A 23,192-nucleotide genomic window follows, 5' to 3' on the forward strand; every position below is an offset into this window, starting at 1 on the left:
TTTTTTTTTTTTTTCAAAAGCTCTGAAGCTTTCGGCTTTCACACGGCTAACTTTAGCACAGTTTAGAAACTCTTTTTTTTTTTCAACAGGTGACTACGTACTGATGACGGTTTACTTCGACCTCAGTAGGAGGATGGGCTACTTCACCATCCAGACCTACATCCCCTGCATCCTGACTGTGGTCCTCTCCTGGGTCTCTTTTTGGATCAAAAGCGACGCTACGCCTGCGAGGACGGCTCTTGGTAAGCAGCGTCAGATGTGTAGCGACTACGATAAGCATGATGGTCAAAGAGGAAATGAAATGACTTCCTTCATTTCAAAAGGCATGATGCATATTAGGACAGCATGGGCTCTGACATTTGTTGCAATATTTTGATGTAATTAAAAGGGACAGGAATACTTTAGTAGCAGGATTTTTGATATATCAGTCAGTCGGGGAGGAAAAGCAGTAATATCTTTTCTTTGATTGGAGACAACATTACAATAATTCACTCTTTGCTCCTGTAGTCACTACTGGGGAAAGCTTCAGTCGCCATAGCTGAACATCCATCAGTATTGCTGTAGAGTTAAAGAAAAATAAATTAGGAAAAAGCCATTATGTATCTCTGTGTCTGCAAGCGTGTCTAAGAAATATTCAGTGACCTTATACGTGCATCAAGCCCTCATGAGTCCCATCAGTCCTCGCTGGCTTCATATTTTCTTTTCATATTTTTCCTTTCTTGCATGAGTTGACAACTGTTTTGCATTATTTTCCTCTCCGCTGCATGCCTACCGTTAGTTTGTTTGCTCTTCTGTGGACCATGATGTTCAAAGTGCTGATGCCTGAAGGTAAGTTTTCAGTAACTCATGACCATGGTACTCTATCCTGAGTTTCACAGATCTTCATTTTCCTCTATCCATGTTTCCTCACACTTGTGTGACACCAGAACTTTTAAGCGGATGTCCTAAGATTGAAAAAGATACCAAATACATCAAAGTGAATGGAGTTGTTTGAGATGTCTAATTATTAAGGCTACATTGTTAGAGTTTGTTGGTATTTGGTCAAAAAGTACTTCATTACTGAAATCCACTTAATAAGGTCTCTCATGACTTGGACATGAATATATTTATTAAATCAACCTAATTCTCCCCATGAAAGTGAATAAGCCCTAATATTCAGATGAACTTGACTTGTGTAAAAACTTTGTATTTCATGCTCGGGGCTTCATCCATCTCAGTAGTTTGATGTGAACCAGGAAGTGAGTTTAGTTGCAGGTCCTCAACTGACCACTGGAGGCTGGCTCCAAACATGAGCCCGTTTTTACTGAAACCCCAAGTTAGGAATAAACATGTTTATCACTCCATCCACTGCAACTGTCACTTATTTTGAAGAAAATGCATTTTCAGACTGCAGCGACTGGCTAAGGGTTGGCCTGCAGGAGTCTGAAGATGGTGACTGCAAGCCAGCATCATTTCTGATATTGCCACTGAAATTACTTTTGGTCCTGTTGCGAACCTCCGCCGGGAGGTTCTGACGCTCCTCTGTCATGGTTCAGCCAAAGATGGTTGGACATGGTTTACTTGTTTGGCAACCAGGAAGAAATTTGGTTGTTTGCAGTATGATGGAGGCACGTCAGAAGCACCCACCGTGAGGCGTTGCCACTGTGCCTCTGTACAAGCCATCTGGGAAAATTAGGTCCAATTTATGCTTCAACATACCTCATGGCTTCAACTACCATTTCTGGCCAGGTCTCCCTTCAAAAAGAGATCCTCGATCTCAATGGGACTAACCTGGTAAAATAAAGATAAAAAAAAAAACAAAAAAAACATGGCAATTACACATTTAGCCTACATAGAGGACATTAGTGGCTTGAAGCTTGTCCACTGTCAGTTGAGTTGTTCTGTAATTACACCACCAAACAATAGGTGGCAGTGCAAGTTTTTTCCTGCAACACTACCTGCAGAGCTGAGCTTCCTTTTGTTTACTTCCTATATTTAGCTCAGCGATAACAACAGAGCAAATAAAGCATATTTTATGTTAGATGGAGCTGATAATTGTTTGGTATTCTTTACTGACATTGAAGGAATCAATCTTTCCACCTGGCTTGCCAACCATGAAGAAAAAGTAATATGAAATTAAAGCTGCAAGCAGCGATGAACGGGCCCTCGCACTCACGGCCACCGCCCCCCATAAGCATATCAGAAATGACACCACCCCCTTCCTATGTCAAACCATTCCAAAGTTATAGCAGAAAATCGGGACAACCAATCAGAAGAAGGGGCGGGGCTAATTAAGGCCAACGAAGCTTAAGAACTCATTACAGAGTCCCATGACACCACCCACGACTTCCTATGTCAAACCATTCAAAAGTTATAGCAGAAAAAAGGGACAACCAATCAGAAGAAGGGGCGGGGCTAATTCAGGCCAATGAAGGTCAAGGACTCCATAAAGAATCTGATGACCCCACCCACGACTCCCTATGTCAAACCATTCCAAAGTTATAGCAGAAAATCGGGACAACCAATCAGAAGAAGGGGCGGGGCTAATTAAGGCCAACGAAGCTTGAGGACTCATTACAGAGTCCCATGACACCACCCACAACTTCCTATGTCAAACCATTCAAAAGTTATGGCAGATAAAAGTATTTTAGGGGGCGCTGTTGAGCCGTTAGGCCACGCCCATTAATGCAAACCATGAAATATCAAATTTATCGCCAAGTCTGGCTTACATGCAAAATTTGGTGACTTTTGGAGAACTATCAAATATGGACCAATCACATGAAGGGAGGCGCGCCTTTTGGCGTCTAGCGTCGCCACGGTAACACTTTTGAAAGAGAAAAGTAATGCGTGGTGTCGCAGGATGTAGACGCACATTTTGATGTATAACACACCTGGGTGCACGTTACGGTTCGGGCTGAATTAACTGCTGAAGGAATGGCATAAATTTTGCCAAAATGACACAATTTATTCAAAATGGCCGACATCCTGTTCGGTTTTGGCCATGGCTCCAAGAGACTTTTCTTTAAGTTGTGCCATGATACAGGTGTGTAGCGATTTTCGTGCATGTACGTCAAACCGTATTGTGGGGCTTGAGGCACAAAGTTTTCCGGGGGGCGCTGTTGAGCCATTTTGCCACGCCCATTAATGCAAACCATGAAATATCAAATTTATCGCCAGGCCTGGCTTGCATGCCAAATTTGGTGCCTTTTGGGGAACTATCAAATATGGACCAATCAGATGAAGGGGGGGTGCGCTTGTTGGCGTCTAGCGTCACCACGGTAACACTTTTGAAAGAGAAAAGTAATGCGTGTAGTCGCAGGATGGAGACGCACATTTTGATGTATAACACATCTGGGTTCACGATACGGTTCGGGCTGAATTAACTCTCGAAGGAATGGCATATATTGCTCCAAAATTACGCAATTAATTCAGAATGTTCAAAATGGCCGACTTACTGTTTGGTTTCGGCCATGGCGCCAAGAGACTTTTCTTTTAGTTGCGACATGATACAGGAGTGTACCAATTTTCGTTCATGTACGTCAAACCGTATTATGGGGCTTGAGGCGCAAAGTTTTTTCTGTCTGAACCAACCAGATGAAGGGTGGGCGCGCTTTTTGGCGTCTAGCGTCGCCACGGTAACGCTTTTGAAAGAGAAAAGTAATGCGTGTGGTCGCAGGAGGGAGACGCACATTTTGATGTATAACACACCTGGGTGCACGTTACGGTTCGGGCTGAATTAACTGTCGAAGGAATGGCATAAATTGCGCCAAAGTGACACGATTAATTCAAAATGGCCGACTTCCTGTTCGGTTTCGGGCATGACGCCAAGAGACTTTTCTTTAAGTTGTGTACTTATACAGGTGTGTAGTGATTTTCGTGCATGTACGTCAAACGGTATTGTGGGGCTTGAGCCACAAAGTTTTCTAGGAGGCGCTGTTGAGCCATTTTGCCACGCCCATTAATGTAAACCATTAAATATCAAATTTTTCGCCAGGCCTGACTTGCATGCAAAATTTGGTGACTTTTTGGGCACGTTTAGGGGGGCAAAAAGGCCCTCCTTTCGTCAGAAGAAAAAGAAAAAAAAAATTCCTACAGATACAATAGGGCCTTCGCACTGAAGGTGCTCGGGCCCTAATTAATATTTAATACCATCATAGATTAACATAAGTGTTGTCCCGGACGAGCCCCCAATATGTTATAACCGACTCGCAGGCCACAACAAATGAGGGAGATGCACGGAACTTAAGATTAACAAATTGAAGTTTATTAAAGGAAAATGCTAAAATAACTACAATGGGGTGTGGAGAATCAGAATCAGTGGTGTATGGAGGTGCATGGCTGCAATGAGAAATATGAGGTGCATGCAAGGTGGTGATGGCAGAGGGGCCAGCCACCCTGGCATTTGGGCAGGCAGCCTTAAGTCATGTGGGAGAACTGGCCAGGTTCCCAATTACTCATCAAGTTTGGCTCCGCCCATCTAAGGATCTGCAGGACAAACACACACAAATACACAACACAGTACACAGCACAAACCACATCAGGCCCTGAGGCCATCACAATAAGCTAAATCAGCCAAGCTAAAATGGGCAACTGGCATAAGGTGTGCGTGTTCCAGTCAGCATCCAGGGCCTATTTGTTTTTTCCTTATTTGGACAAAAGAGACTTCAAAAGCACTCTTCAGAGACCCTATGGGTGACATCACAGGGCGGTTGTCCAGTTCTTCGTATACAGACTGTGCTATTTGCTCCAGCAAGACTAACTGTTTCAGTACTTTCCTCTTTGACACAGGGATAAACTTGTTGATGGAGGTTAGACTCTTACCCATTAACCTGCACCACCAGAATTTTCAACCCAACTCCAACCTCCATCCCCTCTCACCTCAGCTGTCACTGTCTCGTACATACCACGCTGCTCCGAAGTACTTTACTTCCTGCTCCTGAAGTACAGTTCTTCCTGCTCTTCATCGGCCTGCCAGTCAGCCGGTATCACAGAGGGTCATCTGAATCGTCTCTGCGTAATAAAGAAGTTATATTGGAAGTCCGTCCATCACTATTCTTTATCAAACCAGAAGGAAAACTTCACAGTTGGACAATTAAATTGTCTCACATTGTGCTGGATTCAATAATAGTCAAACATTATTACTCAAGCATGCAGTGGGTCAGAGGAGCCTTTCCTTTTGTGTTGCTAATAAAAGCTGATCTTAATAAAAGATTGCATTCAGCTCAGTTGACTTCTGAAGGTTGAGATGATGACAGCTGAACATCAAAACAGCATGAAGCAGATTAGACCAAGAGACACAACAGAGGCTTATTTTCAGAATGTCTTAGTAGGAGTTGCACAAACATTCTGAAGTACTGCTGATTTCTTGCTTTTTAACAAAAGCCTTTTTTAACTACCAAGTGTCTCAGATCTTGTCAGTTGAAATGCATTGAAGAGGTTTTTCCTTTATGTCAAGTTGGCTGAAACAGCTTTTTTAATCAGTCTGGGACATTTTTCAGCTTTTCCTTCCAGCTTTCATCTTGCAACTTCAGCTGATATTCAATGTGCATCATATTGCAGTGATGCCAACTTGTCTTTCCACCACTGATAACCTGTCTGTCTCCCCGCTGGAGGAAACAATCAGCTGCGGTTCATGCTTACAGTATGTGGGTGGTGTGATACATGAGGAAAGGCGGTAAAAAGCTTGCGATATCCCTCTCACCAGGCAGTGCAAAGACGCAAGCTGCTGCTGTCCTGATAAACATCCACATTCAGCTCGACAACAGAAAGTCATTTAGCTTTTCTTTCGTGCACACCGCCCCCGCTGTCCGCCTGAGATCTTATCCCAAGGCTGAAAGGAGAGACGAGAGGTAAGAAGAAAAGCTGTGACAAAACAAGGGACTGAAGCGAAGGGAAGGCCTCTGGGATGTTGTGGCAGAGAGACATGCCAGAAGTAAGGCGGTGGATCAGAAGGGTTGAAGTTGAAGGAAAAGGCAGGTGATGCCGGAGCCCCTAAACCCTCCACCTGACCCTGAAGGTAGAGCGTCTTGAGAAGCCGCTAACGTGTTCCAGGTGGCATTTCTAAAAAGCTCATCTGAGACTCCATCAGTGGCAGGATGTTTGGACAGCAGCAGGGTAGAAGTAAGATAGCTGAGCCACGGTTGACTCCTATTAGACCTCAATCTCTACAGCTCAGATGGATTGCAGGGATAATGTTGTAGTCGATGGGAGATAAAACCACCCGAAGGCAGATTTTGAGAGTATTGGGGTTTAGAGTGTAAAATAGACACGGGAAGTAATACAACCTGAATGTTACATCCATTACCATGCTGAGCTCTTATCCAGGGAAATACAGAACATCCCAAAGTGACGCTGATGTTCAAAGTGGGCCAGATAGCTTGGCATTATAAATCATAAACCGCAGTGATGGGACTGCCCAGTTCAGCAGGTGAGATTATCTACAAAACAAGCTCATTTCAAAGAAAATAAAAGCTGCCAACCAGGAGCAGCACAGCTGTTCACAACGGGGACCTCTTTGAACAGCTAGTGTCAAGAAAATGAAGGCATCAGAACATAAACCTGCTGGTGTGTCACTGTATGTTTGCCCTTTGGTAACATCATACTATCAATATCAGTACTTTTGACTTATTTTGATACTTTCATTTTATTTAGATTTCATTGGGATTGACAGAATATCTTTGTTTCCCCTGTTGCTGCTTTGCCAGCCTTTTATAAACTTCTGCGGTGCTTCTGTATGGGGGATTTTTTGTGCCAAAATTAAATAAATAAATACATCATTAATTCATTAAATTGGGAATGAAATATATCATGAATTAATTAAATTGGGAATGAAATATATCATTAATTAATCAAAAATGTAATATTATTATAATTATAATTAAATAAAAAATTAGAATGACAGTTTTACATTTACATTTCATGATTCAGCAACACGAAATCATTAATTAAATGTGTCATTAATTAATTAAATACAGTTTTACATTTCATGATTCACACGCAACACGAAATCATTAATTAAATGTGTCATTAATTAATTAAATGCTGAAATAATAAATATATATTTTTACTTAAAATGAATTGTATTTTAATTAATTAATGACATATTTCATTCTAATTTTAATTAATTAATGACACATTTAATTATTAATGATATATTTCATTCCCATTTTAATTAATTAATGATGTATTTATTTATTTAATTTTGGCACAAAAAATCCTCCATACTTCTGGGCCTGGCGGGACCCCAGGTTTGACGACAGCACAGTGGAGAACGATAAACAGGCATAACAGGACATTATCAATTTGCTGCAAGGACACAACCAAATCAACCTCTCCGTCTTGAAACATGAAATGCTCTACTCACCCAGGCCAACCTGCGAACAGAGTTGACGGAACAAGAACCAAGCTTGCTAGGACAACTGAACTCTCGGAAAACCTGGAAGACGATGGTGAATCAGCGATGGAGAAGAACACACTTCACTGTTCGCCTTCTCTTCATAAAATAACAGTTTATTCCATCTTCCCTCTTTTTAGAATCCAGACTTCTCACTTTTCCCTCCCATTAAACCATTAATAGTACCTGAACTTCACAGAAAACTATTCAATAAGAAATTGATGGAGAGGGCAAAAGTACTGCATAACCGCACCATCAGTCCATCCTCTCTCCCACCATCATGGCACTCCAAAGCAGTTTAAAACCACTGGAAACTTTGGTTATAAACTTCAGTTTTAAAGCACGCAAGGAGAGGTTTTATCCCAAACCACAAAATAAATTAAAATCTTAGAGCCCCCATTTCCCTGTTTTTATCTTCCTTGCTTCCATTCCCTCTCTCCTTCCTCACATCTCAGTACATTTTCTCCCTCTCCTTCCCTCTTATTTCTCATTGAGTTCATGCATTTATGCCGTTGCCCATTCACTATCTTTTAGATGTTTTAGGTGTACTTGCAAAATGTTTGCTTTTATTTACTTTTAAACAAATAAAGGTTATTCAACCTTGAATTTAAAACCTTTTAGAGGTTTTATCTTCCAGCCAGAAGATCAGTGGTTCCAGCTCCACGTGTCAAAGTGTCCTGAGGCCAGATGCTGAACCCTTTTGTCCCCATTATGCTCTGTGTGTGACTATAGACACGATGGACTCGGTAATAATACCAAGGAATGAGTTAATACAACGTCCCCATGTGTAAAATACTTTAACTGCTGAAAGCATTATAAATCATGGTCTCCATAGCAACACATATTTGAAGAGAAACTCTGCCACAAAGTCTGTTTACAGGTGTTGCCTTGCTCCATGTAGTTCACTTGTATAAAGACTTTTTGTGTCTCAGGGGGGGAGCTGTGCAGAATCTGATAAAGTGCCTCACACATCAGTCGAGACAAAAAACCTGCAAGTTTTTAAAATGAAAAATTTAATCCGTGGGGAATTTGGAGGAAGTGAACAAAAGCAGAACACTGCAGTTTACTCCTCAACTCGGCTTGAGGCTAGCCGTTATTGGCATGGCACCTCTGAATCTTTGGCTGAGCCGTGGGTATTTTTAACTGCTTGCAATGAAGGCTTTGACGAGGAGGAATATCCGCTGCTTTGTTTCTGCTGATCAGATGTTTATCCATTTATTTTTTTTTCCAAAGGGATGGGACACCATACCCCAACCCTTGTGCTACATACTAGAGGCTTGATTACAATCAGACAAGCGCTGGTGTTGCCAGTCTTTGTGGCTACTGTTTAGTTTGTTCAGGGGAAAGTTGACGGGAAAAATATGTTGGAGCAGAATTGTCATTACTTCCCATCTCAGCAGGGTTAGATTTAATTGGTTTGTGCTTCAGGTGGTCAGGGGTTTGAACAGAGGGCTGTATCTGACTTGCCAGTCTGAGATAAACCAAGAAACAATTCTTTAGCTGACCACAAGTGAGTCAATCTCCATTGACCCTTTACGTTCAGATATCCAACTTTGCAGTAAAATAAACATATTTACTGCTGGGTTCCAGAAATGGTTTTCGACAGGGGATTTAATGTTATTCAATATGTTAAATTATACAGTAACAAATTAATGCATAATTAGGGCATATGCTGTTTTATTGCTGGGATGGTTGAATGGCCTAAGCTCAAAGTCACTCAAGGCCACCGAAAGGGACCAAACAACCAGGAGTCCTGATTGCCTGTGGGTCAAGAAAACCTGGTGGCCAATGCAACCAAGCAATAGGTGGCTGAGCACCTGTGACCAGCCTCAACCAACGAGCAACCATAGGTTCCAGTGGAGTTTGGCTAGTCCAGGTTTCAGTTCTGGCCAGCAGTTGTTTTATCTGTCATTTTGGTACCAACATCTGAAATAAAGATGTTTGGACTGAATGTACAATATTTGCCAGGATCATAGATTAACATTAGGTGGACCAATCATCTCATACCATCATGGTGCCGTCCGGCAGTCCCAAAAAATAGTCAGATCTTTCCATCGTTGCTTCAGTCAGTGGTCTAGATCAGTGGTCCCCAACCCCCGGGCCGCGGCCCGGTACCGTGCCGTGGGTCATCCGGTACCGGGCCGCACAGAGAGAAAAAATAATTTCTGTAGCCCCGACTGATGATGGTTGACTCTCAAACTGATGGTTCACAATGTTTTTATTCCTTGGATGTACAATAAATACACTGCAAACACAACGTAAGAGCTATAAAGGAATAAAATAAAATAGAGTTAGTCTTACTACATTCATATAAGTTTCATTTAACTTAAATACAGACCGACGCAGCTGCTCGCTCGGTTGGTAATAACAGCTCGTTAACCATAATACATGAGTAACCATGGCAACCAAACTCAAGCTGGACATAAATACCGCATAAAATTTGCAAAGAAAACAAATCCTTATCAGTCAGGTGCTTTTTGTGTCAGTTGGCCACCACTTTAACATTCCCGACACTAGTTTAGTCTTTCAGACACACTTTCTACTGCCGTTAAACTTTTACCATTAAAGTCCGAAGCGCCGGATGTTTACAAGGTCTCGGCGAGACGCTTTCAAAATAAAAGCACTAAATATCGGTCTACTTAATATATAACAAATAAAATAAAAACCTGGCTTTAAATAACGTTAATGAGAAAACAAACATAAAAACACATTTATAGAAATCCGCATATTAAAGGTAATTTACAATTTCCATTATTTTATTTTATTTTTTCGAAAATGATGTATTGTTATTATTATTACTATAGAGAAAATACCACAGTTTTTAATGCCGATCTTGTCATTTTATTTAGTTTTTATCAACTACACCTTTAGATTGGGCCGTGAAAATATTGTCAGACATTGAACCGGTCCGCGGTTCAGAAAAGGTTGGGGACCACTGGTCTAGATTAGACTGTTAAATCACGTAAATGATATGGTTCTTGTTTGAAGTAGAAAGCTGGCATAGTTTGAATGACCACCTTCTTTATTTTATTTATTTTTTTTAATTTTTTTTCTTGTTTAAAGCTAAGGGTTTTTGTAGGTATGGCTGAAAGAATCCAGTGCTGTATGTCACTAAGAAACTTGAATTAAACATGTCTCCCCCGTATCCAGGCGCTGTTGAGCGATCCATCCATCACGACCTCTTCCCACTGCAGACTTTATGGCTCTTTGTCAATGTCACACTATTTCCTCCTTTTCTCCTGATGGTAAAAGGAGTTGTATTTCACACAGCCAATAGAAAAACTGTCACCAGAGTATGAACATTTGTCATTTTGAGGTGTTTCCTAAAGCAGTTTATTGTGTCGTTTTTTTGTTGGGTTTTTTTTTGTCCAGTTTCAATTACACAGACTCACAGTGGCCTGTTTTCATTATCGACCGCAGAAACTTCCTCCAAATATGGTTAATGTTTATTCGTCTCAGATATTATGCCCTGGTGAGCAGCAAGCTTTGGTAACAAAACAAGGATGAAACCTGTTTCTCAAGACATGGGTGTGGTAAGAAAAAAATAAAAAAAAGAACTCCCTTAAACCCAGTATAAGAAATAACAATAGCTCTCAAGGGAGATAAACCTGTGGGTTACAGACAGATGGTGCAATGACAGTCCCTCAATATGTGCTTTGATGATGAGAGGAGACTCAAAATTTCATACTCCGTTCAATACAGGGACAAACTCGTTATGTAGCAGCTTCTTTCTCACCTTTTAAGCTTCTGTGAATTGAAAATAAAGCTCAGAACAACAGGAAGCATGTAAACCGTAATGAAAGCAGAAATTCATGTGAGCACTTAGTCCACCAGACCATCAAATAATGACTGAGTAAACCAACTAGAAGAAGTATACTCAGTCCAGACCGTTGAGTCTCTTTGGTCAGCGGGGACTCCTGTAGGGTCATCTGACTGATTACATGGAGGGGATATGGCTTGGAAGTCAAAGCCTCTAAAAGAGTTTGTGAAACACTCTGAATCAGATTAGATCAATGTTGCCCTTGGTTTCATTTTAACCTCAATCATTCGCACATTAATCTGAAAACATCAGCATAATTACTGCAAACAAACAAGGCTCTTGTCACGGAGAGCGAGAGCCTCCATATAAACTGCATTTCCCTTTGTGTTTATGCGGTGGAAAATTCACTCAAGTGATTTTCAGCTCAAGAGAACTGACGCCTCGACTTTTGTAAATAATACACTCATTTATTCCACTTCAACTATTCGGACTGTATAATTTCAATTGAACTTGTCGGAACATTTGCATTCACATTGTGGTCTGCTGTGAGCTCTAATGTTTCTGCCATTCGTTTTACAGCTTAAAACAAATGTACTACATTATTAACATCTATTTTATCAGGATGCTAATTCATTTATAGGAAATGCAGAACAGAACTGTCATTTTCTTCTACTGCATTTGGCTGATAGATTAGTAGGTCTTCGTGTTGTGGTCATAAAAATAGGATATTAGAACATTTCTATTTTATGACCCTGCCACTTCACACTGACTGCTCCACTGAGAGCTTAAGGTCGTGCTTTCGTGACACCAAGGAGATAATTCCGCCTTTCGAGTTTGATGCCAATCAGGAAGTCGGTATAGTTGCAGTTCCTCCACAAACCACCGGGGGGCTGGTGGCATTCTCCATTGACTCCCACGTTAAAGTGTCCTCTAACTTTGCAGTAGAAAAAACAAACATAAATACATTTACAGCCTGGTAAAACGCTTTTTTCCGACCACATTACGTGAAATTATATTAAAAAAAAACAAATTTGTGTATTTATATGTACGTATATTTAAAGGTGTGGTCCCATGATTGATGGCAGTCATAGCCAGTGGACTGTTGTCACTTTAGCGACTTAGCATGGTTTTGATTTGACTTCTGAGATGGGAATAAAGACCTAACTGTGGATAGTCATTTTTATTGGAAAGAAAATATGGCTTGTTATGCTGTTATCCATGCTGATAACTGTCTGGAAGAGTTCAGAGGTGAAGCAAAGCAGCCTGAAGCAGCAATGTTCACCCCTGTCTGAAGCTAATCGCCAGAGTTATCTCAAGGACACCAGCTGGACTTCCTCTAGCTCATCAGCTTCTACCTCTGGCAGCAGCTGGATCCTGTGGTCAGGCAATATTCACCATGGATCATTTCAGGACCCAAGTTGACCCACCGAACAACTGGCCAGCTGGTTGCCAATGATGCACAGCACTCTTTGCTATCGTTTAATCAGTTGTCTAGGCTGCTAAGAACAAGCGACTATGGGCTAAGGTCAGTTGATCGCAAGGATGGCCAAGTGGACTAGGCCCAAGGTCACTCGAGGCCACCTAGTGACCAACAAGAAAAAAAAAATACTTCAAAACAGGTGCTACCAGAGCTGACACAAGAAGTTGCAGAAGTCCCCTGGAACCCGCGGTCGCTGGTTATGCATCTCGCATCATGGGTAGGCTTACCCAACCTGAAGGCAACCACACAGACCTAGATCCATGAGGGGCAGGACAAGTGACGGCTTTGCCCAGCGGACATCCTTGTAGCTAGCCGAGCTGAAATAGCCAACTTGTGGTTACTGAACCAATGTGGGTATGTCGCAGCCAACATCCAGGCCTGCTGGTTTCTCCCATTTGCAACACGCTCTGAGCAGTATAGGGGAGGAGGTGGCATTAAAAGCATTCTTCAGATAACCCTAAACATGATGTTACAGGGATTTGTCCAGGTCTTCTTTTACAATCTATGGGTGATGTCACAGGACTACATCATCTTCTAATAAAAGCAGAATGGACCTCTCCACCTCTTGGCAGAGCCTAGAAGTTCTGTCAATGAAAATCAAGGAAATATTGGACATATTTGTGCTAATTCACAGGGTTGAAACCAAGAAAAGAAAAAGAAAGGCATAACAGCTTCGTAAAAAACAACACAGTGGGCTTTATCTTGACTTCCATAAAATTCTATGTCTTTAAGCCTTTTATTAACCCAGTTAGATCCCAGGCGTCCTCTGCACATCCATAATGCATGTTGCATCAGGTCTTAATGGGCTAAAATTGACTAAACACTCTGTAGTCACTGTGAAACCCAGGCAGTCTTGTGACCTGGCTACTGATCCTTAACCAGTACTTTATCTTACCATTTATAGACAAACGCGAGTGCGAGCTGTGGTTTGTTCCACCAGCTGTACACAGAGATGAAAAACACCGGTCAGAGTCAGACAACTATAAGTCAGACATCTATAAATGGTGAATGGATTGCAGAGTGCTTTTTTACCACAATAAGATTGTTGCCATTCATTCACTACTTCCCACATCCAAACCAACAGTAGCGGAGTTGCATGTGGACATAATACGCAATGTGAGTACTGTGTTGATAGAATTTCACGTAAAAAACTAGAGCATCTGTTCTTAATGCTGCTTTGATCACAACATTAAGATTGTTTTGCACTCAATTTACAATGTGCAGATGTACCAGAGCTTTTCTCACATGCTTTTTTTTTTGCCTGTAGATGCGAGAATGTGTGGGTCAGAGCTCCTGCACAGGCAGGAATCCCGTGGTTGCTATGGCATCACCTAGCGACAGCTTCCACGGAATGACTTCAACTGAAAAAAGAAAATGTATCAACTTAATTATGAGGAAATGGTGAGAGAGTAGTTCATCTTGAAAGAAGAAAAGAATAAGCAGAAACAGATACAATTTTTGTCAGTTATAATGCTGTTTTATTTACAGTACAATAGGGCTGAGGGTAGAAACGACAACCTGAGGTATTAGAAGCCGAAGGCAGTTCATTTACCTGGATGGGTGCTTAAATCTAATGAGCGGGGAAAAAAGAAAAGGAAAGTCTAGACGAGCCCTAGACGATAAGAGGTAGCTTGAAATAGCAGGGAGCAACTCGTCTCTATGGAAACCACAGGCAAAAACAGTGTGTGCATACACACACATGGATCTATGAAAGACACGTTGGGGATGAGGATGAAAGAGACCAAGAAGAGAGCAGGATGGAGTGAGAAAAACGAAGGATGACTGTGGAAGGAATGGAAGAAAGGGGGATTGGAAAGAAACGTGGTAAGCTCAGGAGAGGAGAATGATGTGTGTGGGTCACTGCTGTAAATATCCTCCCACTGGGCAAGGCTGTCACTGACTTCATGTCTCTTTTGAAAGAATTGATTTCATATCATCAAGTGAACACAGTGCTTTTTTTTTTAAAACCGTGTGACATAACTTGTCAAACAATGGTACGAACAATATCTCTGATTTTAATTATTATGACTGATAAAAGTAATTAATGGCACCAAAAACTGTCACTTTTCCAATTTTATAAGTACCTTTATATTCCTTCCCAAAGCAATTGTCCATATACTATATTCCATATCTACGTATGCTGTATGTTAAAGAAGTCATATCTAGGCAGATAATGGTCCAGTGTTGCATGTAGTGACAACTAGTGGCTAAAATGTCAAACTGCAAAAAACAACGAAAAACAACAACATTGTATTTCCAAACAGAAGTCACAAAAAAAGATTACGTCTAAACTAAAGTTTGACTTGTCCCTTAAGGAAACTGTATTAAGCAGCTTTTCTAAAAGAAAAAAGAAGAAGAAATACCTGGACGGAACTACCATTACTTTGATTTTTACCTTTGAGTCGTCTTTTATAGAAATTTAATTACGAAAGATCCATGTATACATCACATCCAATATAGGCTTGACTGATTCAAACTGGCAAAATGAATTACTGAATTAAATAGGAACATTGTAGGAGAATAATCTTAGTCCCTTGCCACACACATCCCCTTTCTTCTCCCTTTTAATTTTCCCTGTATAGTGCACTGAGGTGGCTATTGTTGTGTTTTGGCATTTATGATTTTACATTTATACACGAATACAATGAATTGGAAATTTAACAATCAAGCTGTGATCAAAGTGTACACTTTTAGTTTTAATTTCGGTGGGTTCACAAAAATATGAAACTCAACATTTGATAATTATCATAATACTTTCATTTTCCAGGGGGTTTAAAAATATTTTGACAAATGACTAAAGTGAAGTGAATTGACCAGGTGCGGTCCACTCCCTCATTACTCCATGACAGTTGAAGCAGATAAAAGGTTGGGAGTGAAGGAACCCATCATTAAACTGAACTAAAACTCATTATAAACCAAGAGAGCCAAATCAATAGTTTGGCACATTCTTCAAAAGATAGAAAGCATTAGTAAGAAAAGTTTGGAGATGGGAAGGAGTAGTTCATGATCCAAAGCATACCAAATCATGTGTCAAACATGGTGGAGGGACTGTTATGGTAAGGGACTGTATGGTTACCAATGAAACAGGCTCACTGATGTTAACTGATAAGCTTGATTAATTTTTAGGTATACAGAGCTTTACATTCTCACATTGAAATGCAACATCTCATGGTACAATGGTTTACAGTGCAGATGGATAATGATATACTCTAAAGCTGGACTGATATGGTCTACTTTGTTGGTCTTAGTGAGGACTCAAGCAGCAGAGTTCTTTTTTTTTTTTTTTTTTTTTTACCTTGTCTGCACACATATTATTGATTGATACCATGACGGTAGAAACCAAAAGTGTATATATGTGCATTATTACTATATGTAATATATACATATATGTACGCACACATATGCGTACACATACATAAATATACACATACAAACCTAGTGTTTTTTTTTTTTTTTTTTTTTTTTTTGGGGGGGGGGGGGGGGGGGGGGGGTGACGACATCCACTGCCAATCCAGGAAGCAGGAACAATCAAGCACTGGAAATCTGCAACAAAAAAACCACAAACAAAGCACGAAACCGGCACGGAGCCATCCAAAACACGAACAGCAATCGACCTAAATCTTGAGATCTGATCGCAGTCTGAGCTAAGCTATCGCTACCGCTACCTAAACCCAAAAACTAGAGAGCCAGCATGCAGGTGAACAAGCCAGTGTGTATGTCTATGTGTGTGTGTGTGTATGTATATGATCATGCATGTGTGTGTGTGTGTGTGTGTGTGTGTGTGTGTGTGTGTGTGTGTGTGTGTGTGTATGCATGTGACTAAATGACTATATGTGTGTGTGTATGTGTGTGTGTGTGTGTGTGTGTGTGTGTGTGTGTGTGTGTGTGTGTGTGTGTGTGTGTGTGTGTGTGTGTGTGTGTGTGTAATAAACCAAACAAAGCTCCACCTGAAGTGTATCTATAGTGGGGGAGGGGGGGGAGCAACCCCGCCACCCGCGAGACCAGAGGCCGACAAGGAAGAGCCCGGAACCCAGGCCACCGGCAACCCCACAGAGGGGAGAAGTAGGAGGGAGGCAACCCACCGCCTGCGAGGCCCCCCCCCCACCCGGCGGCGGCCGAGGGGGCCCGCGGGCGGGGCCCCCACGGCGCGGAAAGAAGCAGCCAGGGATCCCGCGGCGGCGGACCGCGACCCAGGCAATCCCCGGCCACCCGGTCCGGGCCGGACACGCGGCCAGGAGGCCCTCACCCTTCAGGCCAACGACCCCCACCCGGCAGGGGGCCAGCCTGCCCGGAGAGACAGAGCCGCCCCGGCCGCCGACGCGGGCAGGCGCATCCGTCCCCCACGAAAGTGGCCCTCCAAGACCAGAGGGGCGCCCCGCCGTAGAGGCAGCGGGGGGGACCGGAGACGGGCCCGGAGAGAGGGAACCCCCCAACAAGGCGACACCCGCGCAGGCCCGACAACGGAGGGCCCCAGACCCAGGCATCCCATTCATTCATCCATTCACCTATTCGATACCTATACTAATAATATTATAATATACTATACATAATAATAATAATAATACTAATAATAATACTAATAATAATAATAATAATAACCATCTTTGTATAAAATAATATTGATAAATTATTAAGTTTTTGATGTCCTGCCAATGGAGGCTCAAATCCTCCATGGCAGGACCCTTCCATACCGCATTCCCACCGACACAGACATACAATCACGCACCGTTTCCCCCTCCCCGGGGGGATCCAGCACCGCCAGAAGGCACCCCAGGCTGCACGGCGGGCCCCGCCAGGCCCGGGTAACCCGACCCACCCGTCCCAGGCCCAGGCCGGTGAGGGAACGCGGGTGATATGGGACCCCCTCCCGCCCCTTGTGTTGAGTGCATGTGATTAATGCCATAAAAACAGGGAGGAGGGAGGGCCAAGTATCGATTGACACAGACCCCCCCCCCTCCCGAACTACGTGTCCTTGTCAAATGTATTTATTAAGTGTTGAATGTGCAGTGTCTATTTTGCTGTTAAAACCGTGAGGCGGGGAGTGCCAGGCCCCGCGGGACAGTGCCCCCCACGACCCGGACCCCCCGCCTTTCGCCTATGTGTGTATGAATCGTGTAGGGGGGGCAAGAGGGGGAGCGGAGGCCGAAGCCAGGAAGCAGGACCAGCAAAGCCGGCCCTGATAAGACACCCGCGTCCCCCCACCGGCCGTCCAGTAGACGGGGGCCGGCCCCCCGAGCCGGGCAAGGGCCCCACCGTACCTCCAAGGGCGCCCCCGGCGCCGCCGGAGCCCCCAGACGGAGGGGGAAACGGTCCAACATCCTCCCATTCATACTGACAACATAAGACATAGATACCTGGGAATGGTGCCACCCCGCCGTCGCGCCCGCCCGTGCACCCCCCGGTCAGGGGAGGCCCGCTCCCCGGACCCGGCCCCACCCCCCCCCCGAGGCCACCCCGGCGGACACCCCAAGGGTCCCGGAGTCCCCACATCCGCAGGGGCACTTGGCCCCCGCCCAGCGACGGAGGACCAAGGCAGCAATGCCCCCCCAGCGCAGACAGCCACCCCCCACCCAGGCAGGGCCGGGCCCTCCGGGTGGGACCCCCACGCCCACGGCCCCGCCCCCCCCGGGAGGCCCGGAGACGCCCCAGCCACAGCCCCCCGCCCGAGCCCTCCCCAGCCACCCCCCCCCCCACCGCCATGAGGTAACCCCCCCCACAGGCCCCCAAGGCCCCCACCGGCCAGGGACAGGGCCCCGCGGCCCCCCCCACCGCCCCCCAGGGGCCACCCGAGGCCCGCGCCCCAGACCCCCCAAGCCGACCCCCAACCCCAAGGGCTACGAGATCACCACCCCCCCGCCCCCACTAGGTAACGAAGCCAATAAACGGGGACCACAGAGAGTGCAATTCAGCCGAATGTTGTTCAGTGGAGGCAGACATTATCTCACTACTAATATGATCTGATAAAAGATTCCTAAAATGGTTGATACATAAACTGGATTTTTGTTTCCAATTTACTAGAATGGTTTTCTTTGCGATACATAAGGCAGTGAGAACCCGGTGTGTCAGCAGAGTTCTGAATGAGCTGCAGTTGTCTAACAGACTTTTTAGGTAGACCTGTAAAGATGCTTTTACAATAACCATGCTACTAAAGATGAATGCATGGAATAGTTTTCCCAGGCCCTGCCAAGACATCAAATCTTTTAACCTTCATATATTCTTAAGGTGATAGTAGGCTGACTTTGTCATTGCTTTGCTGTGTTTTTTCAAATTTAGGTCTGAGTCCATCACTACACACAGATTTCTGGCCTGGTTGGTGGTTTCTAGGTGTATAGATTGAAGCTCTGTGGCGGCCTGTAATCATTTCTCTTTGGCTCAAAGACAATAACTTCAGTTTTGTTTTATTTTAGCTGGAGAAAGTTTTCATCTCCTCAATGCATTTACCAAGAATATGTACAGGGCCTCGGCCCCCTGGTGACATTGCAATACATATATATATATATATATATATATATATATATATATATATGCATCTCATCTGCATACTGTAGCTGTGGTGGCTTATTCTGTTGTTCTTTAAAATCAGACGATCTGATGATATGGAAATTAAACAGAAGAGTACCCAGGATGGAACCTTGAGGAACTCCGCAAGTAATTCCCGTTTGCTCCAATGTAAAGTTGCCTATTGACATAAGATATTTACTGTTCTCTAAGTATGTTTTGAACCAGTTTAGTACAGTTCCATAAATAGTTATTTGAGTAATAAATTGTGGTCAACGGTCAACTAAGACCAACATGTTTCCACCGTCTGTATTCAGGCATATGTCATTAAATACTTTTGTCAGAGCGGTCTCAGTGCTGTGATGCTGTCTAAAACCTTACTGGAAAGCATCATAGCAATTGTTTTGTGTTAAAAAGTAATTAGCTGTTGAAAAATCACTTTTTAATGGGAGATTTGAGATCTGTAGTTGTTCATTTTTAACCCAGAATTCTCACTAAATATACAACATAGTTCTGTATTGCAGTTTTATTTAATGAGGTAAGTGTGAATTATACATTAATAGTTATGATGCAGCATTTATTATTATGATAATAAATATTATTTACTTTATTGAGTCACATATTTTCAACTTCCTTCTGTGACATTTCTGAACAACCCGAGGTTGTCAGCTAACCACAGCCCATCAGAAATGTTCTCACCTTTTCAAATGTCACTGAAACAGGTGGGAATGAAACACATCCCCACTCACTACTGTTGCTATTATATAACAAACGCGTCACAACATTTCTAGTTTTCTGGATTGGAGTGTCACTTCCTGACAAAGCCCTCCGTTTCTTCATTACAAGAACCAATATTTTGAATTGAAAGATAGATTATAAAGTATTCAGTTTAATTAGGGCCCGAGCACTGATAGTGCGAAGGCCCTATTGTATCTGTAGGAATTTTTCTCGTTTTTCTTGTTTCTATTTTTCCGACGAAATGAGGGCCTTTTTGCCCCCCTAAACGTGCCCCAAATGTCACCAAATTTTGCACGCAAGCCAGGCCTGGCGAAAAATTTGATATTTAATGGTTTGCATTAATGGGCGTGGCAAAATGGCTCAACAGCGCCCCCTAGAAAACTTTGTGCCTCAAGCCCCACAATACGGTTTGACGTACATGCACAAAAATCGGTACACACCTGTGTCATGGCACAGAAAAGTCTCTTGGCGTCATGGCCGAAACCGAACAGGAAGTCGGCCATTTTTAATGAATCGTGTAATTTTGGCGCAATTTATGCCATTTCTTCGGCCGTTAATTAGGCCCGAACCGTAACGTGCACCCAGGTGTGTTATACAGCAAAATGTGCGTCTCGATCCAGCGACGATGGGTATTACCTTTCTCTGTCAAAAGCGCTACCGTGGCGACGATAGACACTAAAAAGCGCACCCCCCACCCTTCATCTGATTGATCCATATTTGATAGTTCTTACTTTCTGCCATAACTTTTGAATGGTTTGACATAAAGAGTCGTGGGTGGTGTCATCTGACTCGGTTTTGATTCCTTGACCTTCATTGGCATGAATTAGCCCCGCCCCTTCTTCTGATTGGTCGATATTTGATAGTTCCTATTTTCTGCCATAACTTTTGAATGGTTTGACATAAAGAGTCATGGGTGGTGTCATCGGACTTAGTTTTGAGTCCTTGACTTTTATTGGTGAAAATTGCACCCGCGAAGGCCCGTTCATCGATGCTTGCAGCTTTAATTATTATTATTATTTAGTCATGTTCTGGGTCTCTGGAAAGCACCTAGAGACAACTTATGTTGTAATAGACGCTTTATTAATAAAATTGAATTGAATTGAATTATAGTGTTTGAATGGAACACTAAAATTGTAGTCAGCCATTTGGTCGGTAAAGGATCGTCACTTTCATGCGAAATTGTGAAAAGCACAGGACGTGTATAGCAACCCAGGAAGTTGTTCAAGTGTTTCGTCGCTGAGGTAGCTACAGCCATTCAGTCTACACATCTGGCAGTGAAAGCGCAGGCCATGTTAGGACTTCCTCATCCACACAGGAATCGATCCAAACCTTGGTGAAAATGTGGCATCTGAAAATTACTACAATTTATCTTCCTTGTCTTTAGTTTCTCTCCGATAGATGGCGCAAAGCTTTTTTGTGTGCTTTCAAATGACCCTGTTGGGAACTTCAAGGATATGTCAATCAGCAAATTACACCTCGTTGTTAAGTGCACTGTTTTAAATAAAGACAAGTCCCTAATTTTTAAGTTTCTCACCAGACATTCAGCTTTGTTCTGTCAAATATTACTAACCTGATGATTGTGAGATCGGCCACAAGAAAGACAGAAATAGAGGAAAATAGACACCCAAAAGGTTAACCATACACTGCAGGTACTTGCTGCTACCAAACTGTCCCATCTTTCATTCCATTTGGGACCAATTTAATCTGATTTTAAAAATAACGTTACCTTCTGACTCCAACTGTAAGCCTGAACCCTGTGAAAGTAGCAAATGTATCCTACAGAACCAAGTTTACAAGGTGTAGTTGAAGAAATCAAAGACTTGTTACGCAAGGCTCACAGATAGGAGAGCAAGTGTTCTGGAAGTCAAATTTATGCTTTGTGAAAGTTGTGTTATCTAGTCCAACACATAACAGGTCGATTTTAGCATAGAAGATTGATTAACAGCTGGTACCTAACTGGGAGACTCAAGGAGGCTGGAAAGCAACTCTTCAGCTGAACACGGTGTGACAGGAAGCAGACATGACGGGCAGGCTGCCTCTGCAAACAACAGACCTGGTAGAGATTAGAATAGAATAGAATGCCTTTATTGTTATTGAATGACTTGCACACAATGAAATTAGGAGCGCTGCTCCATTTGGTGCCACATATGTTCGGGGAAAACAACAATAAAATATGAAGTGGAATAAAATAAAAGCATAAAACATAATTGCACTACCCAAGTCAATGCTTTTTTTATGTTGAAGAGTATTTAGAGTGCTGATGGCTCTGGGGATGAAATTGTCTCTGAGCCTGTTTGTCCTGGCTAAATGCGACCTGTAGCACCGGCCTGAGGGTAGCAGGTTGAAAAAGTGATTACCATGGGATGAGTCCTTTGCGATGGAATCATGAGCTAGTAATATTGCTCAGGGAGGGTAGAGAGCAGCTAGTGATCCTTAGAGCTGTGTTGACCACCCTCTGCAGAGCTCTCCTGTTTGCTGCTGTGCACCCAGTGTACCATACTGTGATATAGTACGCCAGGTTGCTCTCCTCGATGGCTCTGTAAAAGGACACAAGCAGCAGGTGGAAGCAGCAACGGGATGACCGGGGTGGGGGGGATGGACCGAAGGTACTTATAATAATTCAAAATGAAAATGGAGAAGAGAGGAAGGGAAGAGGAGAGGAGAAGAAGGGTGAGAGGCACCGCCCAGCGGATCATGTCGGTGCCCCCCTGCAGCATAGGCCTATAGCAGCATATCTACCACAAGGCTATATTTGAGACTAACTATTATAGTCTTGTTCTATAGCTGCAACTATGATTCCTGACTCTAGCACACTAGAGTTTACACTACCTAGAGATTTACCAACACCAGCTAGATGTTTACTAAACACTAACTACAGGCTTTACTAAACAGAAAGGTTTTAAGTTTAGTTTTAAAGGTGGAGGTGGTGTAAGCCTCCTTAACCCAGATTGGAAGTTGGTTCCATAGTAACGGTGCCTGATAGCAGAACGCCCGCCCTCCAAATCTACATTTGGATACTCTAGGAACTACGAGTAAACCTTCACTCCGAGAACGGAGAGCTCTGCCAGAAACATAAGGCACTATCAGGTCTTGCAAATAATGCAGAGCTAAGTTTTGGGCTTCATACGCAAGTAATACAATTTTTAATTGGATTCTGAATTTCACGGGTAGCCAATGGAGCGTTTTTGTGGTGTTCAGTGAAAGGTTGTTCTCTGAACACCACACTGACAGGTTACCAACCTCATCCCTGTACGCCAGCTTCTCCCCGCCTGAGATGAGCCCGACTACGGTGGCGTCGTCAGCAAATTTTATTATGGAGTTGGAGAAAGTGGTTGGTGTAGGGT

At 43.2% G+C, this 23,192-nt stretch overlaps 1 protein-coding gene across 1 annotated transcript in view; it reads left to right on the forward strand.

Annotated features, from left to right (window-relative positions):
* Positions 1-23,192, forward strand: part of LOC133425314 (gamma-aminobutyric acid receptor subunit gamma-3-like) — a 193,193-nt gene that overhangs the window by 162,288 nt on the left and 7,713 nt on the right. The window contains exon 8 of the mRNA XM_061716099.1: positions 90-242. Coding sequence (XP_061572083.1) covers positions 90-242 — 153 coding nt within the window. The remainder of the gene's footprint in view (positions 1-89; positions 243-23,192) is intronic.

Source organism: Cololabis saira, chromosome 24 (assembly GCF_033807715.1).
Source record: "Cololabis saira isolate AMF1-May2022 chromosome 24, fColSai1.1, whole genome shotgun sequence".
In the NCBI taxonomy this organism is placed as follows: Eukaryota; Metazoa; Chordata; class Actinopteri; order Beloniformes; family Belonidae; genus Cololabis; species Cololabis saira.